The sequence below is a fragment of the Propithecus coquereli genome, unplaced genomic scaffold (genome assembly GCF_000956105.1).
Source record: "Propithecus coquereli isolate 6110/MARCELLA unplaced genomic scaffold, Pcoq_1.0 Scaffold44, whole genome shotgun sequence".
NCBI classification, from domain to species: domain Eukaryota; kingdom Metazoa; phylum Chordata; class Mammalia; order Primates; family Indriidae; genus Propithecus; species Propithecus coquereli.
Window position 1 is genome coordinate 9,857,154 of NW_012150174.1, and position 26,618 is coordinate 9,883,771.

Genomic DNA, 26,618 nt, shown 5'->3' on the forward strand with positions numbered 1-26,618 from the left:
AAAGAATGTGGGGTCTTAGGCTATGAGCTATCCCCACATCCCAGGGCAAAGGCTTTGCACAGAAGAACACAAAAGGGTCTTTGACCTGTGGTTAGCAGGTGCTTACTGATTCAAGGCAGACAGGCTCAGACCAGTGGTGTCCCAAATAAAGACCATGCCCACATACTGGGGGACTTACTACCACCCCCAGAACTGTGACATAACCGAGGAGCAAAGTTTCCCAGTGAACATCAACTATCTTACACAGCCGATGGTACTTGACCTCCTATCCTTGAGACGAAAGGAGAAGCCGACCCAGATTATATTTTTCACTCCAAATAGTAAGTAAAACCCACATTTCTACAGTAAAGGTCTTCCAACGCACTCCTGAGTGAAGATGGGAGCAGACAGGTAAAAGTAAAAAAGCAACAGACCTTGCCTAGGTCACCAAAAATGGCCTTGACATCCTCAGGGGAATAAAATTTTGCATCTTCCTCTGACAAAACTTAACCATGCTCATTATTTTTATAAATATGCCTTCCTAGTCAATGAAATGTTTTTGCTGCCCTGAGACCCACATACTTTCAGGGCTGAGAAAACCAAGGTATCTCGCCCAATGGTCTGAGTTCACTTCCTGAGAACACAGTTCATAAAAAAACATCTCCATAAAACTGCATTAAACTAGTCTTGGAAGGACCAAAGCCCCTAAGCAAGGCAGTGATGGCTTCTGAGTGGAATGAAGAGTCCTCCCCCAGCCTGGCGCCCACTCCCACCTTTCTCACGGTCTCTAGCTCCTGCTGCTTGTTTTCATTGGCCACCTGGAGCTCCTTCATCTGTCGTTCCAGCTCCTCCTGCTCGGCCAGCAGCTTCTTCCGGAGTTCTTTCCTGCGTTGGCGGGCTTCTTTGTGTGGCGGGGGGCTGCCCAGCTTCAACAGATGGATAGTAGAATGAATGGCTATAAAAGGTATAGGAGAAAAAATGGGAAATAGTCTTTATTCTTTTTAAAAAACAATTTATACAACCCTTTTACTGTATCTTTCTAATCTATAGGTTTGTTGTTTTTTTTTTAAAACAACAGAGTCTTGCTGTACTGCCCAGGCTGGCCTCGAACTCCTGGGCTCAAGCAGTCCTCCCACTTTAACCTCCCAAGTAGCTGGGACTACAGGTGCTCACCACTATACCCAGCTTGAAATATTCTTTATTCTTTGCAGCCCTAACATGCAAATGGCACAGTGGGAAGAAAACCAGACAGGAAAGGAGAATGCCCAGTGTAGATTTTGATTTTGCCACTCAGTAGTGGTGTGACCTTGAGCAGTCACATGATCTCTTGCACCTTCAGTTTCCCCATCTCTAAAATGAGAAGAATGATCTATAAAGTCCCTTCCAGCTCCAAAATTCCATAACTATATCTGTGTTTAAAGAGATATCTGATTTGAGAATACTGCACACATTTTTTTCTTTTTTTTCTTTTTTGGCCCAATACAGTTGAAAGAACACAATTTAAGAACTTACAGCAATATTTTGAACTTCCCTCCTTTATAATTCTGATAAAGCCAAATAAGAATAAGACATAGTAAGGCCAGAAATTCAAAGTTCCTGATATCTGATTTGCAAACTACTGCGGTTAGTCTCCCCCTCTTCTATGTCTTATGAAACCATCTCCCTATACACTCCCTTCCTGAGATAATAGATAACAGTAGCTGTCATTTATTTTAAAAATAAAATAAAATAAATACATACCTTTACATGCATTATCTAACTTTTATATGAAATCTGATTTCTTTCGTGATATTTTTGTTACTTAAATGTAACTTCTTGAATAGCCAATACTTTTACACTATTCAAATTCAAAAAGCGTTTAAGTCTCCTTCCTACTCCTATTCTCCAATACTGGGTTACCCTCCCCGCTAGCAACTAATGCTATGAGTTTCTTGTGCATCTTTCCTGAGATATTTTAAACCTATACAAGTAAATATGTATATATGTGCTCCACCTTCTTTTGACACAAATGGTGGAACAACCCACTTTTCTGAGCCTGAGTTTTTTCACTTTATTTATCTTGGAGAGTTTTCCGTATCAGTACATAAAGTACTGCACGGTACATCATTGTGCAGTTATACCATAATTTATTCAACCATTTCCCAATTAATGGTCCCTTAGGCTGCTTGCAATCTATGTCAATTTGAAAATGTGCAGGTATATCTGTCATTACCTATTTTCTAACCCTCACGACAACCCTGAGAAGTAGGTACTATTATTATCCCCATTCTACAGAAGAGGAAAACGGTTATAGAATTTACAACTTAATCCAAGAGACCCAGGAGAGAGCATTCAAACCCAGGTACACATGCCTCGAATTCTTAAACCATATCAAAAATGACCATAATCTCCAATATAACACAATTCTACCTATGTCTAAGAATATAATATTCAGAATCTCCTTTTAGGATTAAATACACACACACAGTGTTTCATTTTTTACTAATTTTGGAATAATGTAATACTTTAGTTTAAAAGTTATTAATTCAAAAGATTGCATTCTTGAGATGTTTGAAACTAATGATTTCTTGTGGAAGTAACAAATCTTGAAAATCACTTGAAGTATTCCAAAGCTATTACATAATTCCTCTTTTGTTTTACTATTACCAAAAACTCAAGATGGCCACTTTAAAATTCTTCAGAATCTTTAAAAGGGGAAATTCTATATTTTTTTTAAATAGTAAGAATAAATAAAACCAAAAATCTCCCATTTATAATTTATCCACAAATTCATTATGCAAATAAAATTGATTAAAAAATTGGAGAACTCAAAATTCGTTTTGTTTTGGTTTTGGTTTTTTGAGACAAGGTCTCACCCTGTTGCCTGAGCAAGAGTGAGTGGCATCATGATAACTGACTGCAACCTTACACTCCTGGGCTCAAGCAATCCTCCTGTCTCAGCTTCTCGAGTAGCTGGGACTACAGGTGCACAACACCACGCCCAGCTAATTTTTCTATTTTTCGTAGAGACGGGGGTCTTGCTCTTGTTCAGGCTGGTCTCCAACTCCTGACTTCAAGCAATCCTCCCACCTCAGCCTCCCAAAGTGCGAGGATTACAGGTGTGAGCCACTGCGTCTGGCCTCAATTTGTTTTTCTTTCATGTAGAAATAACTATAGGCCGGGCGCGGTAGCTCACGCCTGTAATCCTAGCAGTCTGGGAGGCCGAGGCGGGCGGATTGTTTGAGCTCAGGAGTTCGAAACCAGCCTGAGCAAGAGCGAGACCCCGTCTCTACTAAAAAAAATAGAAAGAAATTAATTGGACAGCTAAAAATATATAGAAAAAATTAGCAGGGCATGGTGGCACATGCCTGTAGTCCCAGCTACTTGGGAGGCTGAGGCAGTAGGATTGCTTGAGCCCAGGAGTTTGAGGTGCTGTGAGCTCGGCTGCTGCCATGGCACTCTAGCCAGGGCAAAAAAGTGAGACTCTGTCTCAAAAAAAAAAGAAAGAAAAAGAAAAGAAATAACTATAGACAATAAAGAAACAATGCCTTAGCATCTTTCACGAGATTCAAAAATAGAAAGTCTGAGCTGTCAAGTATATCATGGCAAATAATAAAAATTACCTTACCCTGAATCCACTCTTGTTTCTTCTTCTTATCTGAAGCACTGATTTCAAAGGTTTTATCGAAACATTTTATAAGAAAAAGGCATTTCTTTACATCTTTGTCAGGCAAGGACTAAAACAGAAAGCAAAATTAGTTCTTTAAAATTTTAAAGTATTTAAATTCAATTTAATCTTAATTGTTTATATAGATCTGCCTCATTGAAACTCAATGTCAATGAAAAATACCTATAAATGCATATTACCGATTTACTAATGTTGTTCCCTAGGCAATATTACTTACGATAACAATGAACCCTAATTGGTACACTACATCTGGACTAGAAGAACTATAAACACCTGTTGGGAATGCCATAGTTTGGGCTTTCCTGAGCATAACCACTCTTGTACCTTAGCACATCCCTTGCAGGAACCCTGGAAGGTACACCTGCAGAGTTGTTACAAGAGGTATTGACTCCTATGGATATGAGGCTTCTAAGTGAGGGTGATTCCTACATCCGCCGATTGTGGCTTCCTCTCCTTATACCTAGGATGCTGTGGCTGGCAACCTGTGGCTCCTGTCCCTTATCATTATGAGCAGACTAGTATGGTCTGTGGTAACCTTGCGGGTCTCCATGTTTAGTTAAATCTAAGGTGATCCCTTTGTGAGTATTGCATATCCCAAGGCATTAATATATCTATACCATTTCATTCATCAAAATACGCTACAGTTTACGAATGAGAACTTAGGTATTTAAATGTTCTTCAACAAATACAGACATGGGAACAGTTCATATAAAGATTAAAAACTTAAAAATGTATGTGAAAGAAGTGAAAACTTCACTTCTTTACATAATTAGTACCTATGAATAAAGTGTCCTAAAAGTCACACAAAGTATTCAAAGGTAATGCTTACATCTTCTTTTATTTATTGTACTCAAAATGTCCCATATTTCCTGGCATATTCAGAATTTCAAATATTGTGTTACTGAATACTTTTTTTACTTATCTTTTTTACGACTCTATTTTATTCAATAAATGACTCCTTAAGTGTTCAAACAAATTAGATTCAATCCTTATACTTTGTTCATGAGTGTAAGATTAAAAATAAATTCACATTAGAAAAAATTTTTTCAGCTATCTTTAATTTTTGATTCAGAAATTAAAGCAACCATATACCTACAATATGTTAGAAATGTAAATTTGGGGATTATTTTAAGGCTCTAGAAGGAAGAGGATGAGAAACTACTTAAGCAGCAGGGGGCAGCACCGGGTAATCTTGTGAAGAAGTAACAGCAGCCTTCCTTACCTCTACACAGCAATTTGCATCCAAGAGAATGTCTCCTTTCTTATCTTTCAGATCCTCACTCACATAATAAGAAATTATGTTGGGTTTTAGTACAAACCAGCGTTCAGTCCAGTTTTTCCGTCTATGGCCTTTTTTCATCATGTACCCCTATGGAAGATTAAACCTGATATAAATGTTTGTCCTTTTATCTGTAAGAGCTTATATCTCTTCCTTGGTATCCTTGCCTACTCCATTATTTGATATACGACCCTAAATACATTATCAATGGTTCTTGCCCTTGGTGGGTCATGGACTACCAAGAATTTCTGAAGGCCAAGGGTACTATACCCAAATTCATGCACTCACATGCAGACAAAGGTTGTATAAAATTTCACATACTTCAGAGACAATCCCTCCCCAAAGTGATACACAGGCAACAGACTTAGAAACCCCTGATGTTGGTTTTTTTTAAAAAATTTATTTATCTTTTAGAGATACCTACCTATAGATAAAATGAATACCTGGAATCTGCTTCAAAATACAGGAGAGGCAAAAGTAGGTGGGGTAGAATTAACCATGTGTTGGTGGTTATTAGGGCTGGGTGACAGGTATATGGAAATTGATTATACTATTGTCTATTCTGTATTTTTAGAAAAAGAAAGGACCCCTAACAGTAATTCTCAGTAAATTAAAACCTCAATAAATGAAAATGATAAAAGGTGTCAACTTGCCCAAGTATATCTTCTCAACCAAATATTCAAGGATTTCTACTTCTGGTGCCAACCTACCTTTCTATCTGACCTCTCACTATTCTGAAGGATGAACTCTGCTCCAGACAAGCAGAAAAGTACTAGACCAGGAGTTAGGATACTGGCTTCTAAGCTCGCATTCACTAGGCCTGTATTTCCTTCCCACATATCAGTTTCGGGGGTGTGTAATTCAAATTTTTTACTTCAGCAAAATTACACATTATTATAGGGCAAAGCCCTTCAGGGTTGTTTGAGAATAGCTGATATTTTTAATATTAAATCTGTAAGTGCTGATAACCTATAGCAGGTTATATATATCATTAAATACATATAATATTAACTTGACTATAAGTTTAAATTATTTTACTAAGTTCTAATCATATTATTAATATTTATTCAATTTCCTAATCCTTGGACATTTAAACCAAAAGTATTTCACACTGCAATTCAACTGTAGTCTTATATCCTGCCATCCTAACAAGCCTTGAAGCCCTCTTCAGAGACCATGTTTCCTACCTCTTTGTAGCACCAAAAACCTATACAATTTAAGACTCAATTAATGTTTATTGATGGGCTCCATTAGGAAAAAAAAGCAGACAATGTCACCTACTGAACAAAAAAAAAGGAGAAAGTAAGGAAATCCCAAATCAGAGTTATTATTCGATATAATGTTAAGAAGTTTCAAAGATCCATCAAAAAATTCTAAGTCCTATTTATCAAGCATTAAGCTTCTCATATGTATATTATATGCTATGCTGAATGCTAAGAAAACAAAGATAATAGTCTAAATAAGACAAATGCAACTTTGCTTTATAAAGGTATTTTTTCTCAGAAGTAGGGTAATTTTTCTGATTTTATAAAAATAATACAAAATCATGTAGAAAGTCCAATAATACAGAAAAAATAAAGAAAAAAATAAAATTCACCAAAATCCCACAATCCAGAGGTGATCACTGTGAGCATTCTGGCACGCATCCTTCCAGACAGCTCTACATACATGCACCACATTACATGAAAGGGATTACAAAGATATTGCCTATTCAGCAACGTGTTTTTTTTTACTGAACAATTTGTCATGGAGATATTTCCAGACCGGTGGGTATAGATGTAGACATGACAGGAAGGTGTTTTAAAAACAGTTTGGAGGCTAGGCGTGGTGGCTCACGCCTGTAACCCTAGCAATCTGGGAGGCCAAGCTGGGAGGATCGCTCAAGGTCAGGAGTTCAAGACCAGCCTGATCAAGAGTGAGACCCCGTCTCTACTAAAAACAGAAAGAAATTAGCTGGATAACAAAAAATATATAGAAAATATTAGCTGGGCATGGTGGCGGGTACCTGCAGTCCCAGCTACTCGGGAGGCTGAGGCAGAAGGATTGCTTGAGCCCAGGAGTTTGAGGTTGCTGTGAGCTAGCCTGATGCCACGGCACTCTAGCCCGGGCAACAGAGAAAAAAAAAAAAAAAATAGTTTGGAAATGTCATTATTTAAATAGTTCTCTCAGGCTGGGTGTGGTGGCTCTCATGCCTGTAATCCTAGCACTTTGGGAGGCCAAGGCAGGAGCATCACTTGAGGCCAGGAGTGCAAGACCAGTCTGAGCAACATAAAGAGACCCCATCTCTACAAAAAATTTTTAAAAAATTAGCTGGACATGGTGGTCCCAGCTACTCAGGAGGCTGAGGTGGGAGGATTGCTTAAGCCTAGAAGGTTGAGGTTGCACTGAGCTATGATGATGCCACTGCACTCTAGTCTAGGCAACAGAGCAAGACCCAGTCTCCAACAATTACAAAAAAAGTTCTCTCAAAATAGTATCTTTCCAATTCTTAACCATACTTTAAAATTGTACCGTAATTCTTTAAAGTGAAAGCCTAAAACAAGACTGGGAAAATTAGAAACTTTATTCCTGTTCTAAATCAATATAATAGATAAAGTGTAAGTTCTAAGTTAGTGTAAGAAACTAAGATGACTTATACTCATCTTTGTGATGAAAATATTAATTTCAAAATGTCAAATTCTAAAGACGAGGAAAAAAAAAGCGTCACAGGAGTCTTACCTGTTTCAACACATCTAATATAAGCTCATTGAAGACTTCGTTAACCGCCATAGACACTGTCTGCCGGTCCATGCCTTTGCTAAACTGTCCGTTTCCAATGAGCTCAATGAGTTCCCACACAGAAAGGCCATCTTTGTTGTCATCAAAGTTGACTTTATAATGTTCAAATTGTTCTTGCTGCCAACCTCCTCCCATAGCTTCTGTAAGTTTCTTCAGCAGGTATTCAATCTATATAAAGAATAAAAAATTATTTCCTAGTTTAAAAAAACCTTTTTAACATAAGTATGTGTTTATGTTATTTACACTGATATGGTCAATTTAGGAAACACTCTTTACAGTTCCAAAAACGCATGTCTTTAAAGAATCTACTACTATCAGGGAGGGGGGTATAGATAAAATGCCACTAGTTCTATATTAGCCTAGAATAAATAAAAGAATCAAAAACTGATAACCCTCTAATAGTACAGTATATTTGTATATGGAACTAAAGCAAACTGCACATACACAAGCATATACAAACTAATGAATGTGATTTTATTACTCTCTGTTGGATAAATATTTCAACATATCAGAACATTAATCTTACTGAACATGTAAGCACTAAATTAAGCAAACATTTCAAAGTAGTATATACAAGTTATTGCCCAATTTACAAATCTTCCACGTAAGCCAATTATTTGAAATTCATGCTGCTTCCTCCCATTAGAACACTGACAATGTTGTAAATAATGGTTGAATTCCCAGCCTGAGCTGGAAAAGCTTACTAAATTCTGAAACCTTTGTGTAGAAGATAGTAGAAAATACTGCTATTCAAATAATAGCAGTTAAACAAAATACCAAGGCAGTAATATTGAATGAGAAACTGATATCTCATCATCTGGAAGGTGTCCTACAGTGCTCTCAAACTCAACATGTCCAAAAATGAATGAATCATCTCTACCTTCCAAATGGCTTCCCCCTCTATTATTGCTTACAGTTAGGAATAACATCATTTGTACATTCACACATGCCAGGATTCCTGTTTCCCACTCCCTCACATCAAATCAGTAACAAAATCCTGCTGTTTTTTTCCTTCCCTAGATGAGTGTTTTTCAAACTGTGGGTTATGGCCCACTAGATGTCAACTTAGTGGGTTGTAACTAGCATTTTTTTTAATGGAATGAAAAATATTTGAGTTCAGCCACAATAACAACCCATGTTGTTTTGTGATAAGTTTTGTTTTGTGTGTGCACATGTCTGTGTGTGCTCGGTCATGATATAAAACATTCTATCCTCTTATGGGTTGCAGTTAAAAGAGAATGAAAAACTTTGTCCTAAATAGTTCTCAAATCTGTATCTCCTATTCCATCTGCCCTTGGTCAGGCCTCCAAGTTGGTATCCTGCCTCCAGTGCCCCTTTTATGTCTATTCTTCCAGAGAGATTTTCCTAAAACAAAAACCTGAGCCTGACACTCCCCTCTTTAAACCCTTCTCTGGCTCCCTATCACCTCGAAGATAGAGGCCAAGCTCCTCTGCATCCCTTGGTGATGCGCCCCAGTCTATTTTCTCAAACATGTCTTCCATTATGCCCCACCTCAGATTTTACACTCCACCAAGACCACCAACACCATAGATCAGGGGTCACAAACTTTTACTGTAAAGGGATGAATAGTAAATATTTAGGTTTTGTGTCTCTCTATCACATGTTCTTCTTTGGTTTTCTTTTTTTTTTTAGAACAACCCTTTAGAAATGTAAAAACTATTCTTAGCACATAGGCTGTACAAATATAGGCTGTGGACCTGATTTAGCCACCAAACTGTAGTTGGCCAACACTTTCCATAGATTGTAAGTACTCTACCCACTTAACATGCTTTTTTTTTTATGCTTCCATGTCTTTCCCCTCTGTGTCCTCTCTGTCTAGAATACCTTTTCCCAATTCTCTACCCATCTAAATGGTATTTTTTCAAGTCCTACACCCTCTAAAATATTCCTACTCAAGAAGAAGTATGTGTACCAGCAGCGATGGCATCACCTGGAAGCTTGTTGCAAATGAAGACTCTCAGACCCCACCAAAGACCCAAAAATCACAATCTGCATTTTGACCAGAACCCCTGGTATTTCCATATGCACACTAAAGTTTGATAAGCACCGTTCTAGCTAACCTGCTCTGACCAACCCTAATCCAGGTCAGGTTTCTTTTCTATGTCACTGCACTTAGCATACTGTATTGAAATTACATTTTTACTTATTTGCTTCTCCACCATTTTCCAAATTCCTGGTAGGAGGGACCATGTCCCACACATCTTTGAATCCCCTAAGCTCAACGTGATACCTCAATTTGCTAAACTGAAAGGAACTAAGATAAGCTTCAATTTTTTCATCTATGAAGTGGTCATAACAATACTTGTCATATAGAACTACTATGGGAGTAAAATTGAGACAAATATAGAGCAATTTGCATGATGCCTGGCACATGGTAGGTACTCCAAACAATGTTGCTTCTCTTCTGCACTGAATAGAATATTATTCGACCATCCAAAATTACATTTAAGAAAGCATTTCTGAAATAACATAAAGAATACAAAATTAAATTTACCTATGATTTCCACTGCATAAAGATTAGATAAATATTTTGATAAATATTTGTCAGAAACAGTAAACTATTTGTTACGAATATAACTGAGTTAATTTTTTCCTTTTTCTTCTTTGAATTTACATTTATTTGGTTATAATGTTATTTGCAAAATAACATACTTGAATAGAAAAAGAATGAAAATACATGTCTGCCAAAGAATGTACTTTCACAAAATATCACAAGTTCAAAAAATATCAACCATTCTATTGATTTAATTCAATGAGATATTATAAGCTCCTCTAGGACAAATATTATCTTACACCCTAAAAATAGCACATGGTAGGGATTCAACAAATGTTTCCTTATTAGAGAAAAACACACTTAGGTCTTTCTTTTGTTGGAGATGTATCATTTATCATTGCTAAACTTATCAGATATTATTCGATATTTTCTTGGCTGTTAAATTGAAGTAACAGGAATAGAGTGGAAGAGAGAAAGGAACAGTTAACAAAAAGAGAGAAAAAAGGAAAAGGGAAGGCAAAATAGGGACAGAAAAGAAAAGGGGATGAAAAGATAAAGTCGACCGGGGGCAGTGGAGGACACCTGTAGTCCCAGCGACTCAGGAGGCTAAGACGGGAGGATTGCTTGAGCCCAGGAGTTTGCAGTTATAGTGAGCTATGATCACACCACTGCACACTAGCCTAGATGAGAGAGCTAGACCCTATCTCTGAAAAAAGTTTTTAATTTAAAAAAAAAAAAAAGACTAAAGTCAAGAAGAGACTGAAGAGATACAATAAGATACAAGAAAGAGTTAAAAAAAGGACATTAAGATAAATAGTTGCTCAAAGTAAAATAACTTCACGGCATTAACAAGTACAGAAGTTCAATCTCCCTAAGGCAGCAAAAAGAAGGGCCCAGGCTGCCTGATTACAATTTGGGATAAAAGGAGTACAGGCACTACTACAAGTTCAGTAGTAAGGCCAAAGGAAGCACATATGTACAGCTATGTACGTACAGGATGACAACAAGTGGTCGGGACAAAATGGTGCAGCCAAATGATCACTTATAAGTTAGGAATCAGCCTTAGCTCTTCCTCACCTACTTCTTCATGAACCTGAGCCCCTCAAACTCCAAGTTTCAGTGTCCTCTTCAAAATCAGAAGACCTTTCCCAATGTTAGTAACTCAGAAGAAGCCTGTTAGTAGCAAAATCAGCTCTAGAGGCAGGTTCCCAGATTCATCATAAACCTTTCTGAAGCTGCCTTCCCAAACCCTTGTGAAGCTGTCATCAGCACCCAGCATCTATTTGCTCAGCATTCCCAGTGACTGTGCCAGACAACTAATCTAGATTCATTTCCTGTTGACTTTCAACACATTCATATACTTATCATAACCAAATAACTTAAGGACCTTCTGCATCATTATGTTGGGCCAAGGAGAGACAAACATTCCCACTCTCCACTATTCAATTATACTAAATAATAAATCACGTGCTGGTGTTAGTCTCTAGTGGCCTGCATCCATTCTAAGAGCTCATTCAGTTTCAGGAAGCAGCTTACTTCCTCCTTTCAAGCAAGTTTCACCAAAAATAACAAAGAATAAACTTTCAAGCAGCACGTGATTTTTGAACCTTCAGCTCCAAAATTTATTTTGTTAAAAAGTTCTTCCCCTGTCATTAAAAGGAGCATTTATTAGCTCAACAGCAATTCAGGTTTTATTTCACTTAGGGTCTCTTAAAGCTACTTCAGGCTTAATTTTTAATTGCATCAAGGCAATTGTTCCAAATAAGTCCACAACAGGCACATCCTGTTTTGTTCTTGGTTCTGTGCGAAATGAATACTAAATAAAAACTATACTTTACAGACACACATTTGGAGGAATATAATCTGACAAATGGGAACACACTATTTCTTAATATCTGTGTGGTAGAAATATCTTAACCTAACCATGTAAGCCACTTTAATATTTACTTAGCATTCTTCATATTAGTTTCTGGATGATAGAAAACTGAATCAAAGGCAAACTTATTATCTATACCACTTAAGTTACTCATAAAACTGCCATAATAGTACTATTCAGGCTGAAGAAAAAAAATCTTTCTTAAAAAACACTCGGGACTTAAACAATGCAAATGATTGTTATGGTAGGTGAATCACTGCAAACAAAAATTACTTTAAATTTACAAGGCCTAAAAACTGTTGATAAGATACAAATTAAACCCAGGTATGTACTCATGACAAATTAAGACATTATATTTCAAAATTTATTGTTTATATCTGGTTTTATATTAAATTTTATTAAAATCTGTAAGTCTAAGGCTAGTTCAAACACTTTAAATTATTTAGAAAGGATGTAAAATCTAACAGAAAATGTATTTTCCATAATATAGTGTGACTTTGAGTTTTTAGTGCTTGGTCAAAGGCCAGGTATGCTAAGAGCTCAATAAATACAAGTCCATGTGTTAAACCTCAAGAGGCAAGGTTCAGCAACCAGGCAAAGCAATTCCACATAAATCTGTTCCAATAATCCCTTTTTTCCCCACACAAGCACTCCTGGCCACAGAGGAATAATCTATAAAAAGCTAACTAGAAGAAATGCTGAGGGAGTTAAGGCCATCAAAGCACAGAGAAAATCAAACAATAACATGACAAGGTATGCCGCCTGGCTATGCTAACAAATCAAAGAGAGGCCATTCCCTTCTCAAACGAGATTAACTAGTTTTGAAAGAAAACCAAGACATTCCTGTCATGAAGGTAAACATGCTAAGGAGTTTTAGGAGGGCTCTGGCCTGCAGAAACACACACTGAGGCCCAAGTGGGTCCTCGTTCTTCAGGCCACCTGGAGCGGAAACCTTTTGAGTGTGGTAGGCAGAGAAATCAGGAGGCTGATGCTGACTGGCTCCCTCCACAGCCTGTGGCACAGTGATGACTTAGAGCCAATGGCAAGTCCTCCACATTAAGCAAGTGCTGCTTCAGGGAATAGAGTAAGTCTGCTTACTCATTTCTAATTCTGAAATCAGGACAAGGTCACTTTCAACTCTACCAAGAATATTTTAGTGATAAAAAAAAACAAAATATCAAGGTTAAGAGACCCACCCCACTTCCAGTTCCAAAGAAAATGCAAATAAATTTCGATCACTGAGTGTAACTACAAAATGTCTTTAAAGACAATACTGGAGATTTTATTTGCATAATTCTTCTAAGCAACAGCTAGGTTTAAAAATAGCATTGATATATCTTTTTCTAAATCTATCAATATTCCACCTCCTTCTTTATGTCTTTGTATTAAGCTAGATAATTTCCTTGCACAAAAATTCCACAGTATGCTTCATTTTCTATATCCCCTTTAACATATATACACAATTACATCATTACTGCTATTAAGCACTAAGAAACTATTTCCACCACTACAAGAAAAACTACCTTCTCCTTGATTACCAATGACCACTTAGTTGTTAAATCCAAGGGCAACTTCTCACTCACCACTGTCTAATTTTTCTGTAGCATCTAATTCCAGTAATTTATTTTCTGTGTCTTAGAACTTTTTGTTTCTTTGGCACCCATGACTCAGCAATCTCCCAGTTCTCCTCCTACCTCACACAGCCTGTTTAATTCAGCTTTCTTTACTAAATTCATTTCCTCCTGCTGCTACAGAAATGGTCCCAAGGGTCTGTCCTCAGCTCTTGTGTCTTTCACGTCAGTCGTCTTCCCTGATCCAACCTACTCCTGTGGTTTCGCCATCTCTGTCTCCAACCCTGGCCACTCACAAGCCCTAGATGTGCACCTCCAGTTAAATATAGGACAGCTACACAATGATGTTCCACTTAAAAGGCAAATGTGCCAAACTCATCATCATGCATCACACCCCCAGTTTGTTCTCCAACCTGTCACTCATTCACACACACACCCCTTTTAGTGAGCACTTTCCACAGTGCTCCACATACATCAACTTTTTCAATCCACAGTAGCTATCCCCATTTTACAGATAGGGAACCCTAAACAGAGAGATGTGAGTAATTTGTCACATGCTAATATTAAAGCAGTAGAGTTGGGTTTCAAACCAGTAAGTCTGATTTCAATGACCATGCTTTAAGCAAATACACTATGTTCCCTCTCTCCCAGTTGCCCAGGCCTGAAACCTGCCAAGCCGGGCACTATGCTCTTGGTCCTATAACCTCCAGGTCCCTCCCATTTGGTTTTCTTTTCTGTTCTCACTGACACTACTGTACTTTAGTCCTCAATGCCACTTAGCTTCTCTCAGCTTCCCATCTCCTATCTCTCCATATGTCATCTATTCACCTATCATTCACTTGCTCAAAAATCATCAGTGGCTCGCAGCACCCCACTGCCTACAGGATAAAGTCAAAACACCCCAGCCTCATCTCCCACGTCTCTTCTTCACAACTGTCACGTTCCAGTTAGAAAGGAACATTCTAACAGTCATTCTCTTTTGACTGCCCAGCATCTAATTCCCTTTTAATGACTGGAGAAATTCCTATCCCCAGTGCAGAAGCTGAAAATGCAAACGTATCCTTTCCAAGCCTCCTTTGCAGCTAGTGCATGGTGCCTGACCTAGGCCAGGCCAATTAGATACATCATACTCTGACTGAATTGGGAAGTGGGCGCCATCGAGAACTCTCCCTGGTAGCGAGAGCAGTTGCAGGAAGATTTGAGTTCCTGAGCAGCACCCCATGTCCAGGGCCAGAGGTGTTCCATGGTTCAAGTGCACCACAAAGCCTCTGGTGGCAGCAACATTTTCCTTGTAGCTTCCTCACTGAAGTGACCAGTACAGTGACCATTATAGACCAGGCTGCATGGCTTCCATACCTTGTTTTTCAGCCATCATGGTAATTCTGTGCGCTACCCAGCATCCTTTTAATAAACTCCCTTTTGGCTTAAATCAGCCAGTTTGGCTGTTTCCAAGTAAGCATCCTGACTGGCAATTCAGATACCTTTCACCTCAGAACATGCCCTTTGCTTTCCTGCCTCATATAACATTTCCCACTGTTTCTTCCACCCAGAATTCTCCTCTCCCTTCTCCATTAGGCAAATTCCTTCCCATCTTTTAATGCCCAATACAAGTTCTACTTTCCCCATAAATATAATAGCTAACACTTAATGAGCACTTTTTAAGGGCCAAGCACTCTTCTCATTTAATCTTCACAAGAACACTAGGAGGTAAATATTAGTATTAGCCCTAGTTTACAGTTGAGGAAACTTTAGCAAAAACAATGTAAGTAAATTGCCATGGTCATACAGCTAATGAACAGTGATGCAGCCAGAATCCAAATCCAGGAAATCTGACTCCAGAGCCGCCCTTTTTTTTTCTGGACATGGTACAGGACAGAGCCCTTCTCTTAACCAGGGATCAGCAAATTACAGCCCACAAGCCAAATCTAGCCCCCCAGCCAAATCTGGCTCACCATGTGTTTTTATAACATTCATGATCTAAGAATAGTTTTTACATTTTTAAATGGTTGGGGAAAATCAAAATAATAATATTCCATGGCCCATGAAAATTATACGAAATTCAAATTTCAACATCCATAAATAAAAGTTTTATTGAAACACAGCTGCATACTGTCTGTGGCTACTTTCATGCTACAAAAGCAGAGCTGAGTAGTTTTGACAGAGGCAGTATAGCCCCGAAAGCCCACAAACCTCAAATATTTACTCTCTAGTCCTTGATTTAAAAAGTTTAAGACCTTGCTTTTAATTACTACATTATATTGCCTCTCTTAAAAAGCCCTCCCTGATTTCTTACTTCCCCTTGCTGGAATAAATTTTTCCCTTCTCTGTATTTGCATGGCATTTGCAACTCTCTTATAACAAGTAGTCTGTTTTGCTTTGCACAACATTTATTTTTCTCCTCAGCAGACTGTAAATTCCCTGAAGGCAGGAAGTAATCTTTTTCATTTTATATGTATTCTCCTTGGTGTCTCACTTATTGTTGGCAGTCAATAAAGTCTTGCTGATGTTCAATAACATATTGCACTGTAAACTTTTAAACAGATTTCAATTATGTCCCTAACATGAACATGAATCATAGAAATCACAGTCACACAGTCACTATCACATATTGGCAGGATGGTAAATATAGGCATCCTCAACCTCTGTTGTTAATGTATAAATTGGTACAACCTTTCTGAAAGGCAATTTTGCCTTGTTCATCTAATACTTTGAAAGTGTGCATTTCTTAGGACTCAGAATTCCACCGCGGGAAATTTTTTCTAAGAAAATAAGCACACTAGTGTACAAGGTATGTAATAGTAGCCATAGGAGTTAACATCTTACTGAGTACATATTATAGGCTGGGCACTTAACTAAATCCATTAAATGCAGAACCTCACAACTCTTAGAGCAAACATTATAATTAGCCTTATTTCATAGATGAGAAAATTCAGACTTGAAAGGTTAAATAATTTGTCCAAAGTTAAGAGATTACAGATGACTTTTTTTTTTTTTGAGACAGTCTCACTGTGTTGCCCGGGGTAGAGTGCCGTGGCGTCAGCCTAGCTCACAGCAACCTCAAACTCCTGGGCTCAAGCAATCCTTCTGCCTCAGCCTCCCAGGTAGCTGGGACTACAGGCATATGCCACCATGCCCGGCTAATTTTTTCTATATATTTTTAGTTGTCCGATTAATTTGTTTCTATTTTTAGTAGAGACGGGGTCTCGCTCTTGCTCAGGCTGGTTTTGAACTCCTGAGCTCAAACAATCCGCCCGCCTGGGCCTCCCAGAGTGCTAGGATTACAGGCGTGAGCCACCACGCCCGGCCCAGATGACTTTTTTTAAGTGGAGGGATTATAGCTGGTTTTAACTTTACATACTATTAGTCTATTCTAAATTTCTTGCTATAATAAGCATGTGTTATATATATAAATTTTTAGGGCAGTAAGATAGCACAGAAACCTTATTCCTATTACTTTTACCTTTGGAAGTTTAGGGAAAATAGCCCAGAACAAAATAAGCAGATTTTTTTTTCTTTTACTTTACAAAGTACAGAAAGTCATCATCCTAAACTTTAAAACAAGAATATTATTTACTCACATAAAACAGCCTTGAGAACAACATTCTGGATCCTATATGTTTCCCATATAACATCACTCAGATAGTTCTTAAGGTTTTTCCAGTATGCAAGTAGTCTCAAAATTATGTTGCGGCTTGTACTAAATAAAGACTCTTTGGACATAAGGATGGATTCATTTATAATCACAGCAATTTAGAGAAGAAGAGCCCCACCCTCTCTGCAAATCTCCAGAGTCATTACATGCCCAAATAACTAAGTTTGGGGCTTTTCTGGATTCAAGCTGTTTTGGCTGTGACTCAAAAACACTAGTCAGAATCTTTCATATTTACACTGAAATAACACAAATACTTCTAAGCCAGGTCTATTAAATGCTAACATGGCCATGTAAAAAAAAAACTCCAAAGCCACACCTTACCTCTTCTGGCACAATAATTAATGGATACTTGTCCTCAGATAAAAAGTTGAAAATAACCCATATTTTAAATGCATCTTCTTCTGTAATGAGCAGGGGGTTCTTTGTGAGGTTTTTTTTGACACAGAGGGTCCAACACATCCTATTGAATTCAATCTTGTCAAAGTTGTCTTGGACCTAAAAAGGAATGAGGAAACATTCCAATGAATCAGTCCAAAATCAGCAGTATATAAGGCAAGTAAAATAGAAAAACGAAGCCTCCTTCAGGCTTCCATTTTAATCAATCCAATTAACCAACAGCCATATTCTATATATTTGTTCTAAGTACTATATTTTCAATGGCTCAATTAAGAATGTTACATTTAGTCTGACACTGAAACAACACCTGTCCACATAACTCACTTGGCACATAAAATATACTAACCTGTCAAACATATTTTTTCATATATATACATTATCTTCTCAAATATTAATCCTTGTACACAGAAGGAGCTGAGAATGTCAATTACTCAGTATGTGTCACATGCAAATAGCTCATCTTTACCTATGGTCAAAGAAGATAGCTTCTTTTGGGAAAAACTGTTTAACCGAACTGAGAGAACTTAACTGAGAGACAGCCCTGCCAGTCACTCATTAGTTCATGCATTCAACATTGCCTTAGCATCTATTATGAGCCAGGTACTGCTGTCCTATAAATTAAGGATATAAAGAAGAAAAACTTGGTCTGTGTTCTTAGAATGTTTACAGTTTATTGGAGAAAACAGATATATAAGTAGATAAATTTTAATATAACAGTGTATAATTATAAATAGAGTTTTTTACTCATTCAACAAATAAAATATAGATAGTAACTATTATTTGCCAGGAACAGTGCAAAGATACTCAACACAACACTAGCCTATGTCCCCAAAGAAAGTAAAGACAATTACAATAGAGTGTGACAAGTATTATAATGGAGATAAACAAAGGATTCTGTGGGAACACTGAGGAGCCAACCCAATCTTGAGATCTGGGGAAAGATTTGCAGAAAAAGTGACACTATGATAGAGCTGAGCTCTAAAGCTGTGGTCCCCAACCCCTGGGCCGTGGACCAGTACCAGTCGGTAGCCTGTTAGGGACCAGGCCACAGAGCTCTACCGCCCCCATCCGTGGAAAAATTATCTTCCATGAGACTTAGGAACCAGGGATCTGCACAGCAGAAGGTGAGCAGCGGCAGGCGAGCGAGCAAATCTTCATCTGTATTTACAGCCACTCCCCATTGTTCACATCACCGCCTGAGCTCCGCCTCTCCCCACTCCCACCTCCCAGTCTGTGGAAAAATTGTTTTCCGTGAAACCAGTCCCTGGTGCCAAAAAGGTTGGGGACCACTGTCCTAAAGGATGATCAAGAGTCAAACAGATCAAGAATTGGATAAAGGGTGTTCCAGGTAGAACAGAATGTGAGGAAGCCCAGAAGCAGAGACAACCATGGTCAGTTTGGAAGAAGAGTAGGAAGTTAAATGTGAATGGGGCACTTGGTGTTGAAAAGGTAGTATGAGTCAAGGCTCATCATAAAAGCAAGTAACAAAAACCCCCTTGGGTTCCTTTAAACAGAAAAAGAATTTATTGGAAAAACAACAGGTAACCTCACAGATCCAATACAAGGGCTGGAAAATCTAAGCCCTGAAACTAGGCTAGTATCAAGGTAGGATAGGCAGCCAGAAATGCAGCCAAAACCACTCAAAGGAATAGTCTGGGGTAGACACCACTGCCAGGATAACACAAGGGCACCACTACTATTACCACTGCTATCACCACCCCTGTCCTTGATTCTCTGTGTCACTCACTGCAGATAGAAAGTCCAATTGGCTGGGCCTTGGTCACATTCCTGTGCTCCAGTTGCCAAGAAGCAGGGAAAATGAGTATCTGAACTTTTCAGTTTCTGAGGTGTGAGACAGGTCCCGTTCCCCACCAACACCCTATAGAATTTCCTAAACACAGAAAAAAAAAAATAGCAAATGTCCACTGTGTGAGAACAGTGAAAGATGAGGGTAGAGAGGTAAATGAAGACCAGATCACGAAGAGCCTCATCATTCACGTTAAGGAGTTAGGATTTTATCTGTACTGAAAGAGTTGAAGAGAGCAACAGACACGGTCTTCATTTTAAAAGCCATATTCTGGGCCGGACTGTAATCCTATAATCGTAGCACTTTGGGAGCCAAGGTGAGGGGATAGCTCGAGGTCAGGAGTTCAAAACTAGCCTGAGCAACATAGCGAGACCCCGTCTCTACAAAAAATAGAAAAATGAGCTGAGTGTGGCGGTGCACATGCCTGTAGTCCCTGCTACTCAGGAAGCTGAGGCAGGAGGATCACTTGAGCCCAGGAGTTTGAGGTTGCAGTGAGCTATGATCATGCCACTGCCCTCATGTCCGGTCAATAAAGCAAGACCATGTCTCCAAAAAAAACCCAACATATTCTGGAACAATATGGAAGATGTACTGAAGGAGGTAGGAGTGGACAGATGGACAATATAAGCAAAACATTTCTTTTGGGGAATATAAGAACAAAGGGTTGTGTGTACTATAAGGAAGAAGTCACTAGCTGGCTGTAGGGAGACGTTTCACCTGATCTCTAACTAGAACTTGCAGTTGACAAACCAGTCTCCAAGAGTAAGAAGATATCCTTTGTGTTCTGCCTTCAGTATTTTGTCTCCTTCTGACACCATTTCCCATGCCCCCATCAAACACAAATGATTCTATGGAGGAAAACAGCAGCAGCAATTGCTGCCACTTTGCTTGCTTGCTTTTTTTTTTTTTTTGCCTTATCACTGTTCATTGAAGACTTACTATTAATATATATATGCTAGCAGCTAGGCATGTTATATGTAGTTTCTCACTTACATTTTATATTAATCCTGTAAGGTTAATTATCTTCTCTATTTTATAGATCAGGAAATAGAAATTCAGAAAAATTGAGTACAGTTGATCATTGAGCAACAGGGATTTAAACTGTGCAGGTTCACTTATACATGCATACCCGTGCCACCCAAGACAGCAAGACCAACCCCTCCTCTTCCTCCTTTCCCTCAGCCTATTCAACATGAAGATACCAGAGATAAAAACATTTATGATGATCCACTTCTACTTAATGAATAGTAAATGAATTTTCTCTTATGATTTTCTTAATACATTTTCTTTTCCCTGGCTTACTTTATTGTAAGAATACAGTATATAATACATATATATAACACACAAAATGCGTGTTAATCAACTGTTAATGTTATTGGTAAGGTTTCCAGTCAATAGCAGGCTATTAATAGTTTGGGGGGCTCAAAAGCAATACATGAATTTTTGACTGTACAGGCGATGGGCACCCCTGAAAACGCTAAGTGGAAGATACGCCACACAGGGGAAATGACGTGTGCATGAAAGCATATAGCCTTGCTCTGAGGAACAAGAAGTGATTCTCTGTGGATTTTGTGGTAAATTATAGAGTTCCTGAGAGGGAGTGACTAAATATGTGGCTAGAAAAGCAAATGAAGACCAATTACAAGGAGCTTTATAATTTTTAGAATTAGCCTGTAGGAAAACGCCAGTTTAAGGGTTTTAGAATAGAATACATAAAGAATTCCCACAACTCAATCACAAAAAAACAAATAACCTGATTTAAAAACAGGCAAAGGACTTACATAGGCATTTCTTCAGAAAAAATACACAAATGGCCAACAAGCATTTGAAAAGATGCTCAACATCACTTATGATCAGAGAAATGCAAATCAAAACAAAATACCTCACACCTGTTAAGATGGTCACTGTCAAGAAAACAACATAACAACTGTTGGTAAGAATGTGGAGAAATTGGAACCCTTGTGCACTGTTGGTAGGACTGTAAAATGTTACAGCTGCTGTGGAAAACAGTATGGAGGGTTCTCAAAAAATTAAAAGTAGAGGCCGGGCACGGTGGCTCACGCCTGTAATCCTAGCTCTCTGGGAGGCTGAGGCGGGTGGATTGTTTGAGCTCAGGAGTTCAAAACCAGCCAAAGCAAGAGCGAGACCCTGTCTCTACTAAAAATAGAAAGAAATTAATCAGACAACTAAAAATATATAGAAAAAATTAGCTGGGCATGGTGGCGCATGCCTGTAGTCCCAGCTACTTGGGAGGCTGAGGCAGGGGGATCGCTTGAGCCCAGGAGTTTGAGGTCGCTGTGAGCTAGGATGACGCCACAGCACTCTAGCCCGGCAACACAGTGAGACTCTGTCTCAAAAAAAAAATTAAAAGTAGAGCTACCATATGGATACAGCAATCCCACTTCTGGGTATATACACAAAACAACTAAAAATAGGACATTGATAAGATATTTGCACACCCATCCATGTTCACTGCAGCCATTATTCACAATAGCCAAGATGTAGAAGCAACCTAAATATCCATCAAAGGCTGAATGGATAAAGAAAATGTGATACATACACACAATGGAATATCATTCAGCCTTAAAAGAGAAGGAAATCCTGTCATATGCAACAACAGGGATGAACCTTAAGGACACTATACTAAGTGAAACAGCAAAATAAGCAAATCACAAAAAGACAATTACTGCATGATTGCACTTGTAATATGATGTATCTAATGTAATCAAACTCATTTAAAATAGAATGGTGGTTGCCAAGAGCTAGGGATAGAGGGAAAAGGGGTGTTGTTCAATGCGTATGGAGTTTCAGTCATGCAAGATGAAAAAGTTCTAAAGATCTGTTGTACAACAATATATATATGATTAAAAATACTGTACTGTCCCCTTAAAAGTTGTTATGAAGATAAATTTATGTTATACATTTTTTACCATAATTTTTTAAAGTACAAAATCCATTAGTTTTCAATATCAAATAGTATGTAAAGCATTAGTATTCAAGTGCTTCCATACAAGGTATCATGCCAAACAAAGTAATCTTGGGTTTTCAGAATTCCATATACCAAACACTAAAACAAATAGTTTTCAAGGTTCTAAGAAGAAAAATAAAGAAATATATGTGAAAAATCCTGCTAAATAACAAAATGCTACAAAGTATTTGATTATTACTAATACATGATATACTGACCGTATACAGAGCTACAACAGGAAAAAAACAGCATGAGTTATTTATGTGCTAATGTGAAACAATCTCCAAGATACAACATGAAACAAGGTGCATAACATGGAAGAATCATACAATGTCCAACGAAAATAGCAAGTCACAAAAGACTACATAGAGCATAATCTCATTTTTATGTCTCAAGAACAAAAATTAACCATACATTAAATATACACATATGATAAAACTTTTTTCTAATGTGAGAGGAAAATACACAAAAAATTCAGGATGGTGGTTTCCTCTTGGGAGGAGGCACGAAAATGAGAAAAGGGAAGAGCACAGAGGTAGATGTGACAATATTAATGATGTTCTTCCCGAGATGAGTGGTGGGGTCATAGATGTTCCTTTCATTATTATGCTTTATAATTTTCATATATCCTGCATATTCTTCTGTATATATCATATTCCAAAAATAAAGGAAAATATAAAGTAGGGAAAAAACTAAGGTGTTGATCAGAGTGTATTTAGAATGCAATCATTTGTGTAGGAAGGGGGAAAGAATAGATCACCTTGGCTGCTTGTAAATAGTGTAACAATGTCTGTATCAATATGTCTTTGAGCTGAACTGCAGCTCAAGACCCTATTCTAGATCTTGTCTCTTGCTGTATATCTGAGGATATGCAAATATTTATTACCTGTTTGCTACAGGCCAGTCAGTGTACTTTGTATGGGGGGGTCCCATATCAAATAAGACATATATGTAGTCCCCACTTTAAGGAGCTTCTTGTCACCAGTAATCTGGTGCAATGAGGAAGACAGACTGACAATAAAGGGCAGGACAGGGTGACCTTAAATCTAATTCAGATGGTGGGGATGGAGGCTGGGTACAAATCATGCTTAATTCTGAAGGGCAAAGAAAGGTTATGCAGATGAAGACAGAGCAGAGTCAGGCTCTAAGACTTCTCTGTCAGTGCTCTGCACCCAGTATAGAATGTAGATGTCAAAGGGCTGGTTGTTTAGGAGTTGTTTTAGGAAGATGGAAAACAAAGTGCAAGGGACTCTTTCTTACATCACTCTATCATTCACTCTTTGCCAATTTTTAAAGGCTTAAAAATAATTGTTTTTTATATCCTCCAGCATGGCTATAATAAAAAAAATAAGAAGTGCCCATCAACCAATGAATGGGTAAACAAAATGTGGTATATCACTACAGTGGAATATTATATAGCCATAAAAATGAATGAAGTACAGACACAAGCCACAACATGGATAAACCTTTAAAACATTATGTTAAATGAAAGAAGCCAGACATAAAAGGCTACATATTGTATGATTCCATTAATATGAAATGTTCAGAACAGGCAAACCCATAGAGACAGAAAGTAGGTTAGTGGTTGCCAGGGAATTGAGAAAAGGAAGAATCTGCTGCTAATAGATATGGGGTGTCTTTTCAGAATGATAGAATTAGATAGGTACGATGGCTGCACCACATAGCAAATACACTAACAACCACCTTATCATACAGTTTAAAATGGTGTATTTTATGTTACATGAATTATATCTCAATGGAAAAAATAATAGTTTTATATAACCATTACCGAACAAAAGTACAAGATCTGAGAAAATGAAAAAAGGAAAAGGGATAGGCTCTTCTTATAAAGCCACACATACATTTCTAACCTGAAACTCTTTCCTGATCTCAACTCTCTATCTAGTATAGCTCACACAAATCACGAACTCTTAGAAATCAAAGGCCATATTTTATTCATCTTTGCATCCCCTTTGCCTAGTATGTAGTATTCATTTGTTCATTCATTCATCCAAATAATTATGAGGGTTTATCAGGTGCCAGTCACTGTGCTAAGAGCTGGACAACAGTGAACGAGTCCTTGCCATCACAGAATTTATACTCTAGAGGGGGAACCACATATCAAGCAACACAGCAACAACCCAACTACCTATATGATGAAAACTGGTAAATGCTATGAAGGAAAATCACAGGATGCTGTGAGAACACATTATAGGAGAGCTGGTTAGAAGGGTAGGGTGCTACCTGAAGAAATCTACCTGAGGAAGTGACAGTCGAGCTGAGACCTAAGGGATAAATAAGAATTAGCTGCATTTTATGGGTGGAGTTGGCCTTTCAGCAGAGGAAGCCGCATGTCTGAAGGCTCTGAGGCAGGAAGGCTCTTGGTAATTTGAGGAACAGAGAGAAGGACAACATAGCTGCACTGAAGTTAACAACCCAAATGTCTATCAGTTGATGAATATGTAAATAAAACACTGTATATCCATAATGGAATATTATTCAGCCATAAAAAGGAATGAAGTATTGTTACATACTACAACAAGGATGAACCTTGAAAACATTATGCTAAATTAAAGAAGCCAGACACAAAAGGCTGCCTACTGTATGATTCCATTAATATGAAATGTCCAGAATAGGCAAGTCCACAGAAACAGAAAGATTAGTGCTTGCCTAGGGCTGTGGGAGAGGGGTATGTGACTGCCAATGGGTATGGGATTTTTTGGGAGGGAGTGATGAATATATTCTAAAATTGATTGTGGTAATGGTTACAAAAAATAGTGAATACACTAAAAACCGCTATATCGTACATGTTAAATAGATTAATTATATGGTATGTGAATTACATATCAAAAAAACTGTTATTTTAAATAACACTATTTCTTTAAAGTACATGACTCTTAGAGTTTTATTATTAGTCAAAGTGTTCAGCAGCATAAAGTTATCCATAGTTCTCATCATGAAATCCCTCTATTGACTCAAAAGTTTACAGTCCTCTATAGCTTCACAAATATGATGGAAATATAGTCCAACTTAGCCACTGTGCCAAATTAAAACTATATAGCTTTCAAACAACAATAAAAGAAAAAATATCATAAACTAAAAGGCAATAAGAAATAACCATACAAAAGCATGGGTTTGGGTGTTGAAAAGCAGTACCACTTCCTATTAAATGATGGTTGTTAGGCACACATTTGAAGTGTTTTAAGTGCTGAAGGCATAGTCATTTAACTAACAGAAGAAACGTGAAACCACACTTTATGCAAGAACTGTAACTGACACATGAACATCAAGAAAATAAACCAAGGGGAAAAAACCTTAAATGTCAGGCTAGAAAAACAAAACAACAGAGGCTGCTAACCTCTAGGAGAGACATATATTGAACTGAACTGTTCTTTGTATGTGTTTTTCTTTTGTATGTATGTATGTTTCCAGAAAAACAAAAACAAAAAGGCTTCTGTTGGAAAGCAGCAGATTCTCCAATCAGATCTTGGCATATTACCAACGGATTATTGCTTCTAATCATATACCCCAGACCAAGACTTAATAGAAGAATCAGGGAAAAGAAATGACAATGATTTGAACCAGCAAGCCTAATCAGCCATTAAATCTCATGAAAGAACTAGACTGTCTCACAAATATGATAAAGCAGAAGTAGCTTTTGATGTAGTTGATTGGGACTAAATGGTAAAAAGGTAATAATATACCACTTTCTTCAATTATTCGCTGTCAGAAAATCTAGGTACGGTGTCTCTTTGCCAAAACAACAACAACAAAAAAAGCCCACAAAAGTTTCTTCCTAGATGTTTACAGAATTCCATTCTTTCACTAAAGACAGAATTTAACAAACAAAAATATTAACACTCAAGGGAGGCAAAATAATTGGTAAAAGAGAAACAGATAGGTTAATTATTTGAAGTCTCAGGAAAGGTGAAAATAAATTCTATTAATACCAATGTGAAGAACAACAGGAATGATTATCTATAAAGACATAAATATAGAAATCAAATGTAAAAATTACTGTTTGGAAAGCAAGTTTCTATATAATTTATCTCTTGGTCCCAGCTCCTTCAGAATAATTCTCCCAAGCAAAGGCAGAAAAACCCCTAAAACAACTTAGGAAAAAAACTGAC

The 26,618-nt window shown here is 37.8% G+C and overlaps 1 protein-coding gene across 1 annotated transcript in view; it reads right to left on the bottom strand.

Annotated features, from left to right (window-relative positions):
• Positions 1-26,618, bottom strand: part of SWAP70 (SWAP switching B-cell complex 70kDa subunit) — a 70,310-nt gene that overhangs the window by 14,550 nt on the left and 29,142 nt on the right. Inside the window, exons 3-7 of the mRNA XM_012654433.1 lie at positions 17,639-17,812; positions 7,644-7,871; positions 4,869-5,015; positions 3,587-3,695; positions 753-934 (exon numbers count right to left, since the gene is read on the bottom strand). Of these exons, the coding sequence (XP_012509887.1) occupies positions 753-934; positions 3,587-3,695; positions 4,869-5,015; positions 7,644-7,871; positions 17,639-17,812 (840 nt within the window). The remainder of the gene's footprint in view (positions 1-752; positions 935-3,586; positions 3,696-4,868; positions 5,016-7,643; positions 7,872-17,638; positions 17,813-26,618) is intronic.